The following is a 14,762-nucleotide window of genomic DNA, read 5'->3' on the forward strand; positions in this document are numbered from 1 at the left end:
TCGAAGCGCTGCTGCTTCATGTGGTTGCAGCAGTGTTTGAAAGCTAGTGCCTCTAAATAAACCTGTTGGTCTATAGCCTGGTGTTGTGACTTTTAATTGTGTCCACCCCAGTCCTACTCCGGGTTCTCCAAATTCTCACTGTCACCTGATGATCATAATGGATGAACTTAAGAGTTACATTTATTATTGGCACAACATATGTGATTCTAGTCCATATAAGAGGATGGTGATGACAATCACGATATATTTAATTTCTGGGTAGACCACTTAGTGAATGGTCTACCCAGAAATTAAATATATAGTGATTGTCATCACCATCAATTACTGTATGCAGTAGAAACATTTACGTTTCCAAAACACTACGATATCAAATGATGCTTCTACCTTTGTGGCAGAAGCATCATTTGATATCGTAGTGTTTTGGAAATGTAAATGTTTCTACTGCATACAGTAATTGACTATCAATATTAATTTGTAGTAGATTTGTAATTTCATCTGGATGTGGTTGATAATAGTATCCTCATGCTTTCAGGCCAAAGGCATTTGGTCCTCAGAGAAAATGCTTGCAAAAAGCTGCACAGGCATGCATATTTGCTATATGAGTATAATAGTCAGATGTTAAGTTTTTTGGAGTGAATGTCATTATCTCCCATATATCTGGATATAGACTTTACCTTTCCAGAAACTGTGTGCCTCTATTTCCTACTTTAAAAATATTTATAATAAAAATGACACAGTCCATTTATTGTTATTTTATTTTATTTTTCTGGGGAAAAGTGTTACTTTCAAAAAATAAGTGTAACTGAACTACAGGTACTACACATGTAAATTTTAAACTTCTAAATTGGTACCCAGAACATGATGGTTCTGTCATTAGATTGAGAATCCATAATTCAGTGTTTGGGAAAGCAATCAAGAATTTATCAAAACAGATTTAGTTAGTTGCTTTGTATATTCTGTCTCAAAGCACAGTGATTGATCAAATGACAGATTCCTTGTTTACAAACATTGCTAAGCCATGTTACTTGAGTCTTCTCAAAAGGCCCGATTACACAAAACATTATGTTAACTTGTCTCCTTGATGTTGGTTTGCAACAATTCTATGTAAGTTAAGTTCCTGGCCTTGGGTAGGGGTAGGTTAAGAAATATCCTTACAAGAGTATGGGGTACAAAAAATATTCGCCATTCCTCAGCGACTCATTACATATCTGTATTTGTTGGCCTCCTGAATAATGGACTGAATAATAGAAAACAGGAAGAACAAAAATGTCTTCATTAATTGCGGACAACTAGCAGAGTAAGTACTTCATTTAATATGGGTGCAAGCTAAAAACGCTCATTGTAATGGCTTCCCACGTAAGTGGCACAGTTGTTAACTGTGCACAGAATAACTTTCATTTGGAGCCAATTGTTATCTTTCTTAAAATAATGATTAAAGTCTTGTGTACAATATTTTGTGGTTGAAGCTTATGTCCAGTATATTGCTGCCAACATTTGTTCTGTACTGAACATGTTTTAACTGCTATGCCAAATATTTAAAAAGTTCTGGAGTTCTGGGATTTACATGTCAATGAACTGAAACCTGTAACTCATTCTAAAAGATGAAAGACTTAACAGCAATCTGTTTGTTCAATATATCATTTCAGTTATACGACACTGCAATCTTTTGCGATAAATTGTGTCTTATGATCCTGCTCCACAGCTACCTGGTGAAGGCGCAGTGCTCCCAAAGCACTTCCAAATAAACCTGTTGGACTATAACCTGATGTTGTGTGCTTTTTAAGTTTATGCCAAATATGGTTTGTTTCTGTGCACTTTCCTTTTCAAAGATCCAAAGTGATACTGACTTCTAAGATAAGTTCAAATCTGATATATGATTGGGCAAACGTATGTAGTATTTAGTTTGTATTTTCATAAGACCATGAGCAAACTATCAAACTTTTCCCCATTGCAGACAATGTTGCTATTTGTTGAATGTAATTTTTCAGATGAATGCATATTTATCAAATTATTTAGGAGGTTATAGTACCCTCCATTCCATGTGCAAACCAGGTTACATTCTTAAAAGCACTACATATAAAATGGCAAAGACTAGAAACTTCTTTTATAGTTAATGACACCTATCAAAATTAAAATTTACCTCAACTTGACTAAATTGTTATTGCAAAGTTTGTCTAACACAATGGAAATAAATAACTATACAGATAAAAATAGTTCAGTTTTAAATAAGACGTGCAACATATACCATTAGATTCACAATTCCCCATAAAACATGCATTATTCTTTACATAAATAAATCTGTATGGCTCAAAAGCAGTTCACAATTTGAAAAATACTAAGGAATTTGCACCATTTATTTGAGTTTGTATTGAAAGATGTATGCAATCAGTTTATCTCTGCATGTCATTCACAAACCAGTATATTAAAGTTTCATTTGCCTGAACTGCTTAAAATATGAATTTTTTTTGAGAAAGAGAGGACTTGAGTCAGTTCGAATACAAAAAAATTCCCAATCGAAAGCTGGTCCATTTATCAAAAACTGACCTTAAAATGTAATGTCTGTAGACTCTCTAAGCTAAGCTGATCTAAATGTGCTCTTTAGTCTTTGGACATATTCACACAATCAGTTTCTGATAACCATGTTCTAGAATCTAGGGGAAAAAACACAGCCTTATTAGGTTTATGACTGCGTTATAGATTGAAAATTTTCAAAACTTGACTGAATGACTATTCTATCTGTGGGTTTTGTGTTTTTGGCCACTAAGCAGTGAATCCATTGTTTCTTTATTGTTATGCATGCAACTTTCTCATGCCTCATTAATGTTATTTACACTTCATGTGTTCTGTGGAGAGGGACCTTTAGTATTTATCCCCCCCTCGCATTTTCTAGAAAATTAATGCATGATTTTAACATTTTTCTGCTTCATACACCATCATCAATGACATTTAGAAGGAAAATGGATTTTATCTTGCAACTTAAATTCAAGACTAACTTGTGTTTGAACATAGTATTTTACAGTATTTATAATATATTTGCAAATATGAATTAATGTAAACCTATGCAGAATTCCATCACAGTTTCATGTAAACTTGAGTTCAAAGACCTTGAAAGCCAAATTGAGTTCAATTCCGTTCAAAAAACAACATAGAATGTTACCCTTTAACTTTGGAACTAAGGGTCCGATGTTTTATTTCATAACATCAATCGGTAAATATGGATTTTTAGCTTTTGGAAAAATCAAATAACCTTTCTCTGCTACAAAGCTTTCTCTAATAAGGCTGATAACAACAAGCAAGTCTATCATCACTAAATAACTGACCTTTGACCTACTGATTCACATCATCTATGGACACTGATAGTAATGTCACCAGCAGATAAAGTACCGAGTAGAATTTTACATAGAACAATAAGACTGACTTAGCAGCAAGTTCAAGAACTGAACTGGAGAGATGACAAATTTAGTTGAGAGCAGGAAACTGAACTATAATAACTCGTGTCCAGAAAGAGGACTTAATATTGAGGGAAGTGGGTTAAGCTGGATAAGGAGAAAGTGAGGACTGCAGATGCTGGAGATCAGAACTGAAAATGTGTTGCTGGAAAAGTGCAGCAGGTCAGACAGCATCCAAGGAGCAGGAGAATCGACGTTTCGGGCATAAGCCCTTCTTCAGGTTGTAACATTAATCTGTAAATGTTCCCTGGTATAGGTACTCAGTCTAGCCAGGGTCTTACGCTAACTTATGGACTGAACTCCAGAGCTAATTTTTTTAAAGTGATTTTATAATCACTGATACCACACTGGTATTAACCTCTAATAGCACCAGGTGACCATTTTAACCACATTTATTTTGACTGGTTCTGATTTAGATGTTGCTAAGCAATTTAGCCGTACAAACCAGATGTAGATAGGCTATCCAAGGAGCGCACACTCTTGGATACTGGTTTGAGTTCTCTTACTCAATTCAGGCCTAGTGGGACACTTTTGCTGTCTTGAGTCCACATACAGGCAAAAACTTCAGTGGGTTGCTGACCTGGATCCTGAAGAAACTGTTATTCGTTTGGCTGAAGCTTGGCTTTGTTTTGGGTTTTTGCTATGGGCTGACCTGGAGTGTCTCTGTTCAGGATACGTGCTGAATAATGCTATGCAATGGCCTTCACTCAAGTGATGCTCCCCCAAACTCCGTTGACCTGGTAAAAGTGTCCACACCTTTAATTCATATGTTCCACTTGCTGCATTTTCTAATGACAAAACCAGTTGTGGTCCCTGTTTGTAGCCCATCATTAATCCCTCATACCACTGGCCTCTCAGCAACTCCTTAAGGATAAAGCAAAGTCACATGCTCAGTCATTTTAATCCTGACATATCCTCCTGGTTCTCAAACTGCCAAGTAAAGCACCTCAGACTTAGAGAAGTCTTGGGTCATAATGTTCCTTAACTCAATCTTAACAATTAAACCTATTGGAATATAACCTGGTGTTCAGTGATTTTTAACTTTGACTGAATCTATCAACTCTTGAAAAGTTTTAGTAGCTGGTGCCTCAGGAAATTCAGCTCATGACTGAAAAAGCTGTGGGTCCATGAGTTATCAGGAGAATCGCTCATTGCTTTTCATCGGCCCTAATATAATTTGCCTGATATAAAGAACACATTATTTCCACATACTGGGCCTAGTCTTTTACAGCAAGATCAAAAGAGTCAAGCTTCCCAAGTAATGGCATGATGCCAGAAATGCTTACCCAAACTCTAAGGTGACTATTATAAGCAGATTTCTTCAGAAGCGTATTTGTTCTAGTCACTGCAGGGGCTTCTATACTGCCACCAAGTCACCTTTTGTTTACATGTGCATGGTACCTGACACTGGTCCGGCTTCCTCAGAGCCAGCTCTCAGTGAACAGAACTTCTGATACTCTTGTTTATATCTGTCAGCCAGGGCTCTCTAATTGGACCAGATTAACAGCTATAATCAGGGAACTCATATTTGATGAGGGCTACCTGGACAACTTCATTACAATCACTACAGAAAGTAAATTTGAAAATAATTTGAAGCTGTCACCACCTAGGAGCTTCAGAAAATATCATCAATACATGCTGAAGGCAGTGATGAAAAAAGGTGACTAAAAGATGCATATCTATATGTGACAGAAGAGATTAATTAAGCATTATTGCTTCAACGCCCCACTGCTTTAAGTTATTATTGATCACACAAGTCTCCAATTACTTTTTTGGGCTTATTCTAGCCACCAAGTATCATGGTGAATAAAGCTGAACAAATTGTTTCACTTCATTTCAAGGGTTTGGAATGAAGTAATTTCATATTTTGATTATATTAATATTTATCTGAATTTTTTTAAAAAGTGCTCAAATTTTTAATGAGCAATTTCAATACAGCAACTTCATTCTCCAGAACTCTCAATTGAGAGGAATAATATGTAGTCTGCATGTTTTTTGGGGAATAGGGAATACAGTATTAGAAATAGGTGATTTATATTCAAAAGTAAATGCTTATGATTGAGGAAAACTATTATGGAATGTGAAATGAAACTTAAAAGAGCTTGCAGACTTTTCATTAAAAATGACCAAATAAAGATGTCAACCCAGTACCTAATGTGATAAATCCTTCTACAGATTTCTTTTGTCATTCAATACGAATGACTTTGGGGTCTGGTTGCTGAACTGCAGCACCAGACTTCTCCCTATGAAGAGAAAGCATGAAACAGGGATTTAACATCTGCAACTCCACAAAGTAGATGGGAAGAGGGTATAGGAAAAACACCAAATCAGGAAGTATATGCAGGCAAGCCGTAGCGGACAGCAAAATAGCATCATCAGACCTATGAAACAGAGAAAAACAGTTTAAAATATTCAGTACAGCTCTATTTCATTCCAAATACATTTGTCAATAAACAAAGTATTTGCTTGAAACATTGATATAACTTAATTTTTCTTGTTGGTAATGCAATAGTTATTATTTGAACTTAAATTATAATATTTATTAAATAATATGGTTTCAACAATACAGCAAATCTGCATCATCATGATAGTTTATGTATATTGAATCCTATATATGCTGTAGCAATACTTTGAAAGTTCAGAACACACCCTGGACTTGTGATTTACTACATCCTTTTGGTATTATTATATGTTTGGAATCATATACCCTGTTACAAAATATAGTTCAAATTAAAATATTAAAAACCTGTTTATGAATACAGCACTCAGTATTTAGAGTGCATATATGTATAAAAAAACCCAGAAAATGCTGGAAATAGTGAGCAGGTTCATCAGGGGACAAAAAGAGAGTTAAAATTTAAGATCTGTGATTTTTTTATCAGAACTAGATGAAACTGAAGAATACATTCAACAGTCATTCATTAAACAGTTAATCTGTGAGAGATATTTTATGTCTGTTTGCTTAATAGCAATTGAACTTTTTAAGAAAATAAATCTGTTTGACTTCTAATCAAGTCAATCATTCATAGAGTCATAGAGATGTACAGCACAAACAGAAACTTTGGTCCAACTTGTCCATGCTGACCAGATATCCAAGGAGGAGAAAGTGAGGACTGCAGATGCTGGAGACCAGAGTTGAAAAATGTGGTGCTGGAAAAACACAGCAGGTCAGGCAGCATCCAAGGAGCAGAAGAATCGATGTTTCGGGCATAAGCCCTTTTTCAGGAATGAGGCTGGTGTGCCAAGCGGGCTGAGATAAAAGGTAGGGGGGAGGGAATTTGGGGGAGGGGCGCTGGGAATACAATAGGTGAAGGAGGTGAGGGTGATAGGCCGGAGAGGGGGTGGGGGCAGAGAGGTCGGGAAGAAGATTGCAGGTCAAAGAGGGTGGTGCTGAATCCGGGGGTTGGGACTGAGATAAGGTGGGGGGAGGGGAAATGAGGAAGCTGGAGAAATCTACATTCATCCCATGTGGTTGGAGGGTTCCTAGGCAAAAGATGAGGCACTCTTCCTCCAGGCATTGTGTGGTTAGGCTATGGTGATGGAGGAGACCAAGGACCTGCATGTCCTTGGCGGAGTGGGAGGGGGAGTTAAAGTGTTCAGCCACGGGGCAGTTTGGTTGGTTGGTGTGGGTGTCCCAGAGGTGTTCCCTGAAACATTCCGCAAGTAGGCGGCCTGTCTCCCCAGTGTAGAGGAGACCACATCGGGTGCAGCGAATACAGTAAATGATGTGTGTGGAGGTGCAGGTGAATTTGCGATGGATATGGAAGGATCCATTGGGGCCTTGGAGGGAGGTGAGGGGGGAGGTGTGGGCGCAAGTTTTGCACTCCTTGCGGTTGCAGGGGAAGGTGCCGGGAGTGGAGGTTGGGTTGGTGGTGGGGGGGGGTGTGGATGTGGCGAGGGAGTCGCGGAGAGAATGGTCTCTCCGGAACGCTGATAGGGGTGGGGAGGGAAATATATCCCTGGTGGTGGGGTCTGTTTGGAGGTGGCAGAATGACAGAGGATGATACAGTGTATCCGGAGGTTGGTGGGGTGGAAGGTGAGGACCAATGGGGGTCTGTCCTTGTGGCGATTGGAGGGGTGGGGTTCAAGGGTGGAGGTGCGGGAAGTGGAGGAGATGCAGTGGAGAGCATCGTCGGCCACGTCGGAGGGGAAATTGCGGTCTTTGAAGGAGGAGGCCATTTGGGTTGTTCGGTAGTGGAATTGGTCCTCCTGGCGAAGGAATTGGGAATATGGGATGGCGTTTTTACAGGGGGCAGGGTGGGAGGAGGTGTAATCTAGGTAGCTGTGGGAGTTGGTCGGTTTGTAGTAAATGTCTGTGTTGAGTTGGTCGTCAGAGATAGAAATGGAGAGGTCTAGGAAGGGGAGGGAGGAGTCTGAGATGGTCCAGGTAAATTTGAGGTTGGGGTGGAAGGTGTTAGTAAAGTGGATGAACTGTTCAACATCCTCGTGGGAGCACGAGGTAGCGCCAATACAATGACCAGATATCTAAACCTAATCTAGTCCCATTTGCCAGCATTTGGCCCATATCCCTCTAAACCTTTCCTATTCATATACCCATCCAGATGCTTTTTAAATGCTGCAATTGTATCAGCCTCCCTTATTTCCTCTGGGAGCTCATTCCATACACGCACAACCCTCTGCATGAAAACGTTGCTCCTTAGGCCCCTTTTATATCTTTCCCCTCTCAACCTAAACCTATGCCCTCTAGTTCTGGATTCCCCTAACCCAAGGAAAAGACCTTGTCTATTTACCCTATCCATGACCCTTTGTATTGTAAAATGCCTTGCACTGTTTGTTATTTTCACTAAAAGTGTTGAAAAATGGATGAAGCTTAAATGAAATGAAAATGCACTCCCTCAGCATGCAGGCAACCTGATTGAACTTTATCAATGCTACTCACCACCAATGTAAACTATTTTTTTCCAGACTTGTGACTCAAGGACCTTGTCATGGGGGTAGTTGCCATGGTCAGTCATGAACAGGATCATCACCACTGCAGCAACATACAGGAGAATGCGATTTCCTCCAGTCAATAAAAAGGTACAAGCTAGGATAGCTGAGGCATAAGGACATGGTAGGCCACGGTAAACAAATGGGATGCCTGATAGACAAATCATACGAAGAAATTAATATTATCCTGGGAATCATAGACATCAATGGCTAGAATTCTATGCCAGACTGCTTGATCATTCAGATTAAATAATCGGAGCTTACAAATTCACCACTTTTATTTCACAATTTTAGGAAAAGCAAAAGGCACTTGTGGTAATTAAAAGGCATTTGCTTGATTATGAAACATGCACATTTAGGTGACAGTTGTAAAGACTCCTTCCTATTTATTTAATGATTACAAATATTTTGGCTCACTTTGTCACTGTATGCCCCAGTTTTTTTAAAAAATGTGCAAATGCAAGTTCTGGGTCAGCAAAAGAACTTGATCAATGCAGCAACAAAAAGCTATTCATCTCTTGCTGTCAAATCAGTAAATTTCACAAAGAGCATGGCCTGTATTACTGTCTAGTCAGATTCTTCGAAGAATGTATCAGTCAATGTTATGCAACAATTTTCCCTCCTAAATGTGATATACTGCTGGGAACTCTGCATAGATAGGTTAATGTCTATTGGTTAATTAATGGCACAATACTACAGCTTACACCACGTACGAATCTTCTAATAGTTTAGTAAACGCCGGTGAGTTTTAAGAGCAATAATTCATTATTTATAGACCAAAGAAAGTGAGTTCTTACCACTAGAAAAGAAGCAGAGACGCGTAAACACAGCCATAACGTAGCAGATGACAATCACACCATCCAGAATGCCATGGGCCTGTAGCAGGAGTGAGGTTGCAATTCCAAATGTTGTAAAATCTGCAAAATCATCCAGTTTAGCTCCTGAAATCAAATGAAATCTAGATTAATAAAATAACATTGCTATGAAGTATAGCAATTTGAAGGTGGCAACTTCACCATGCAGACTGCCATTGTCAGACTTTGGTACATATGATTCATTAAACCTATGAATCTGAACAAATTTTCTTCCTGAACAGAAGTGCAGTGGCTATTCCAAAAAGCCCCTTTGAGATGGAGTTGATGGATCATCATAAAATGTCTTCATTTATAAACATCATACAAAAGCCCAATTTCTTCTTCCATTAAACCAAAGTCGCTCTTCTGTAGCTACGTGGAATATATACTTTACCCTTAACTGAGTTCCTGTTATTTTCTGTTCTGAATGTAGAATTGAACTTTAGAAATTTTGGTCAGGTTTCAGAATTGTGCTTTGTGGGTGATTGAAATCTGCTATCTGAAAATGTACACATTATAAGACAGATTATTCTCAAAGCATTGTGTAGGCGCCATTATAATCGTTACATGTAGTGTGAAAGTGGTATATCTGGATCATCACACAGTTATTTAAGGAAAATAAATATAAATCAGCATTTTGATTTTTGTAAAACCAAATTTGTGTGTCAAAAGCCTTGAATCATATTCTTCCAAAAATCTTTAAGATAGCTTGCAACTAAAAATACAAAGTAAGTTCAGCAAACCATTAACAGTATACAATGTGCAAAAAATGCAGTGCACGAGAGGTGTAAGTGCAAAACCTGAACATACTGTTTTCTAAGCAACATGCAACATCTCTACTTTATGGCCAGGTTTTGTTAGACTAACTCCAGGGATTCTGGAGAGAAAGACAGCAGAATTTACCTCCTACCTAATAGGACTTGGATACTGTGGTGCAAAATTAGTTAATCACAGAACAATGGTAAGGGTTTAATCTGCCTCAAACAATTGATAAACATTGGTCTGTTTTACCTTGCAGGCCATTTCTTGTCATTCACAAAGATACATCTGAACAAATGTTCCTATGCAACAGCCAAAAATATTTAGTTCACACTTAAGGTTTTAAAATCAAAGTGAAGTTCAACATCTTCAGACTGTAAACTCTGTCCTATTCTTTTGTGTCAAGTGCCAGTTAGTATCTTGTTCCCATCTCTTCATTTTCAGACAACTGACCTTCATTCTGCTATGAACACCTCATCCAGATGAATATCTTCTTTTTTTTACCACTGCTGTTACCAACTCCTTTGCTTTTTGTTCATTAATTCTTTGGGACTTAATTCCTCCTGATCTCTAGCCAAACCCTGATCAGCCTCCATCTTTGTCAACAGCATAAAACTCATCACATTTCTATCTCTCCTGAAGAGGGAAAAGGGGTACTTTGGGTGTTGGTCACTTTTCTGACTCCATTCAATCCAGTCAGCAGTGAGGAATGTCAAGGATGGCCTTCTCTCCAAGAATCCAATTTGAGGCCCTTAAGTGGCCAATTTACATGCAGATTTTATGTTCACAAGGGATCCAAGGTATAGGCTCAAAAGTGAAGTTTATGCCACATTTAGATCAGCCATGATCTCATTAAACACAGGCTCAAAGGGGTTAAGTGGTCTACTCCTGTTTCTACTTCTTATGATCATTCACTTGGCACCTCTGGAAATAGATGCTTCAGCCTTAACTTCTGCAGCTTTGTTTTGGGTGCCCTGATCAATATGGATGGGAGTCGAGTCGTCTCTTCTTTTCCACCATGATCAATGATTGGATGTGGCAGGACTGCTAATCTGATCTGTTGATTGCTAGACTCTTCGTTCTGTTTATTGCAAGCTGCTTCCCTGATTTGGCATGGACCTAGTCCTGTGTTGTAGCTTCATCTTAGGTTTAACACTGAATTTCTGCACTTTTCATTGAAGCAAGTTGATTCCTTTGCTTGCTGGTCATGCAAATGAGAATGAGCCATTGGTTGGCTGGACTGGAATTAAAGACAATTCTGCTGTCTGACAGATTTTGACACTGATCTTTTCTTTAATCAATTACATTTAGTGGAGTGGTAGTGCCACACAGCATGATGGATGGTATCCTCACTGTGAAGATGGGCCTTTGCCTGCACGAGGTGCAGTTGTCACTCCTAATAACACTGTCGTGGATAGATGTATCTTCAACAGGTAGATTAATGAGGATGAGGTCAAATAAGTCATTATGTTTTCCTTCCTGTTAGTTTGCCAAGTGATGGTACAGAGCTACTCTTGGTGACTGGCGGTAAAAAAAATTACTGTCACAATACCTTCTGTGCCTTTCCGACCCACCATGCTGTTTCCAAGTTGCTTTCAATATGGAAAAGAGCTGATCCATGTTGTGGTTCTGTTCGCCAAGCAGGGAATTTGTGTTGCAGATGTTTCGTCCCCTGTCTAGGTGACATCCTGAGTGCTTGGGAGCCTCCTGCGAAGCGTTTCTGTGTTGTTTCCTCCGGTATTTATAGTGGTTTGTCACTGCCGCTTCTGGTTGTCAGTTTCAGCTGTCCGCTGCAGTGGCTGGTATATTGGTCCAGGTCGATGCGTTTGTTGATAGAATCTGTGGATGAGTGCCATACAACTGAGGTGGTTGAGGGATGGTGTGAGTAGTCAGGAGGAGGTATCTTTTGTCCTGATGCCTTGGGATCTAGATTCAATGTTCAGGGCAATTATTTCTTGACTGTATATTACTGTGCAGCTACTTGTGGTGGATCTGTCCTGCCACTGATGAAGGACTCTCAAACATTGCTTATATTAGTGAAACTAGCTTTCAATTTCAGATTTATGAAATGAATTACATCAGCTGCTATAATGAGATTTTAACTTATGTCCCCAGAGAAGCAGCTTGACCCTCTGGACTGCTTGTCCAATAACATTACACATCTGTCTCCAGTGGAGACATCATTCTCAACGCTTTCCATGGATTTCATCTTATTTTTGTGGTTGCTTTGTTATCTCTTTATGATGTGAGATGAATTACAAAATCATCTGTCATTAGTGTTGAAATGTTCAAATGAGATGATGTTAAATTAGTGTGAGCCCTTCTGTCATACAAGTCTGTTAATCACCATGAAACACAAGAGAGTGGTGATTAAGTGCATCAGCACTTCCAAGCACACTGAAAACAATATTGAAAAGTCACAACCTATACTAGATCGGCATTTCCTTGATTTCATCTACCCGAAGATAGGACAAATAACCCTACTTTTTCTGAGCTCTCCATTTCATTAGCTACTATAGGCTGCATGATGGCACCTTCTCAACACCCATCACCACCTTTGCAGGCCTGCCACATCACCAGCTGTTTGAGACATCTCCCAACTGTTGTGAGCTCCCTTTTCCTGCAGCATAAAGGAAGGGTGATACATGAGAAGGGTGCCCTTTCTCATTTACTTAACCATGATAATGCTACGATCCTCAGCGCTATTCCCTTCTCAATTTCACCTCATGTGGGAGGGTGGCTGACTTCTTAGTGATACAGTTGGTTACTTACTCTGACAATTTTAGGCAGGACTATGGACAAAGTCTGCTCAGCTCTCATACATGCTGTTGCAGGATTAGAGGCTGATCACCGAAGCCACACATTGCCAGACCTGATCAGTTCGAAGGGTCACCTGACTTGGATCATTAACTTTGTTTTTCTCTCTGCAAATGGTGCCAGACCTACCGACTTTTTCCAGCACTTTGTATTTTTGTTTAACTTATGGCATCCATAATTCTTTGTTTTTGTTTATATCTTATCTGACCATGGTTTTCACTGAACACATGCCCTTCTCCTCAGCTGACTGCTGATCTCAATAAAAGAGCTGTGATGGAGATTAGTTATTAAGTCTTGTTCGATTTCTCCTGTCAGAATCTGGGAAGAATATCTTTGTCTCTCAGTGATCTGGGGAAAGCCCATACTCACCTGTCTGTACCAATACTGGCCCTCTGTAACTTTCCTCTGCCATCTTTTTCAGTGAATAGCAAGCTCTGTCTTGACTGGCACTGACTTTTTCACAGGGTTTCTGTTTCTATATTCTGCCTCAGACCTCTCCAAGATGGATTAGGCACTATGATTTTAAAACTGATTGTGTCACTGAGGTGAATGTGACACAGGGTCAGGATCTGTAAATGTTTGGAGAATCAGATTTCTGACCCTAGATGGAAAGGTCCACCCTTTCACATCCCACTTTTTCTGTACTTCATCAAATAGGGGTTCGGTTAGCTCAGTTAGGGGGAAAGCTGGTTCGTGATGTAGAGTTCCCGCACCATGAAGGACTTTCCTTTTCAATATCTCCCCATACCTGAGGCATGGTGATTCTCAGGTTAAACCACCACCAGTTGTGTCTCTCTAACAAGAGAACAGCCCATTGATCCAGTGGGAGTATGGTTACTTTGTCTTTGTTACATCAGGAGCACCTGACCTAAAGCCTGCCTGTAGATAAAAGTGATGAAGTAAACTTGTTACAAACTGAACTGTTTTAATCGTGCCAGCAGAACTCAAAGCTTTTGGTTTTTATTGTATGGATAGAAAAGAATTTAATAACATTTAGTTATTGTAGTTGCACAGAACCACTGCAGAATTCCACAGCTTCAGGTAAGCTTCTAAGATGTAAGGAATGTTTTAACCAGTGCTTTGCATCAATGTTTTTATTCCGACCAAGATGGTGGATGAGTAGGACACTTCAGCCGGAACTTGTCTGCTCTGGCCGTTCTTTTTTTTTCCCGCCCCTTGATGTTTTTTCCTCCTTCTTTCCTGGCCTCCAGTGATGACTCCTGGCCTAGTATAGCAGCCTCCCAGCATGGTACACAGGTAGTCTTCCAACATTGCGGTCTGGAGCAATCTCATGACCAGCCTCATGATCCTCAAAGTGAAAGCTGACACAGGCTGGAGTCAGGGCCCTAAGTTGACTAGAGGCTAGGTGTCAGTGGGGTATGCATTGGAAGACCACTGTTCTTGATTTTATTTCTGCAACGCTGGACATTTTATTTCTGTATTTTCTTAGATCTTGTAACTAAAAGCTGTACCTAGGAACCTTTCCACTTAAGAAGGCACTGTAAATGACAATGTAAATGACAACTTTTCACTGTACTCATTGAGTATATGTGACAATAAAGCTAATTAATTCATTCCTGTTTATTCTTGAACACATTTAAATTTTTATGTATGCGTGTTGCAGTTGACACTACGATCGCAAATGTCAAAATAGAAGTATATCTAAATTTGAGGAACTAAAGGGGTTTCAAACCATGTCATACTGATGCCCAAAGTGACATTTATTTGAGGTTGTTTGAAAACATGGCAACTGTCTACATGATCTTATGTCTACATGAGCTGTTTTGATACAGATTTGACAACATGCCAATTTGGATGACTGGAGAGAAGCTAACACACCACAATTCAAACAAAAAATACAAGTCAGAACAGGTAAATTGTACATTCCATTACAACTGACGTCAGGAAAGATGCCAGAAGGGATCATTAGGAA

The 14,762-nt window shown here is 39.3% G+C and overlaps 1 protein-coding gene across 4 annotated transcripts in view; it reads right to left on the reverse strand.

The window, feature by feature from the left end:
- Positions 1-702: 702 nt before the first annotated feature.
- The window catches only part of tmem269 (transmembrane protein 269), an 84,110-nt gene continuing 70,050 nt past the window's right edge, over positions 703-14,762 (reverse strand). For all 4 annotated transcript variants that reach the window (XM_072586815.1, XM_072586814.1, XM_072586817.1 and 1 more), the window contains 3 exons: positions 9,197-9,340; positions 8,350-8,550; positions 703-5,830 (listed from right to left, as the gene is read on the reverse strand). In XM_072586815.1, coding sequence (XP_072442916.1) covers positions 5,721-5,830; positions 8,350-8,550; positions 9,197-9,340 — 455 coding nt within the window. In that variant the 3' untranslated portion in view covers positions 703-5,720. The remainder of the gene's footprint in view (positions 5,831-8,349; positions 8,551-9,196; positions 9,341-14,762) is intronic.

The sequence above is a fragment of the Chiloscyllium punctatum genome, chromosome 16, assembly GCF_047496795.1.
Source record: "Chiloscyllium punctatum isolate Juve2018m chromosome 16, sChiPun1.3, whole genome shotgun sequence".
NCBI lineage: Eukaryota > Metazoa > Chordata > Chondrichthyes > Orectolobiformes > Hemiscylliidae > Chiloscyllium > Chiloscyllium punctatum.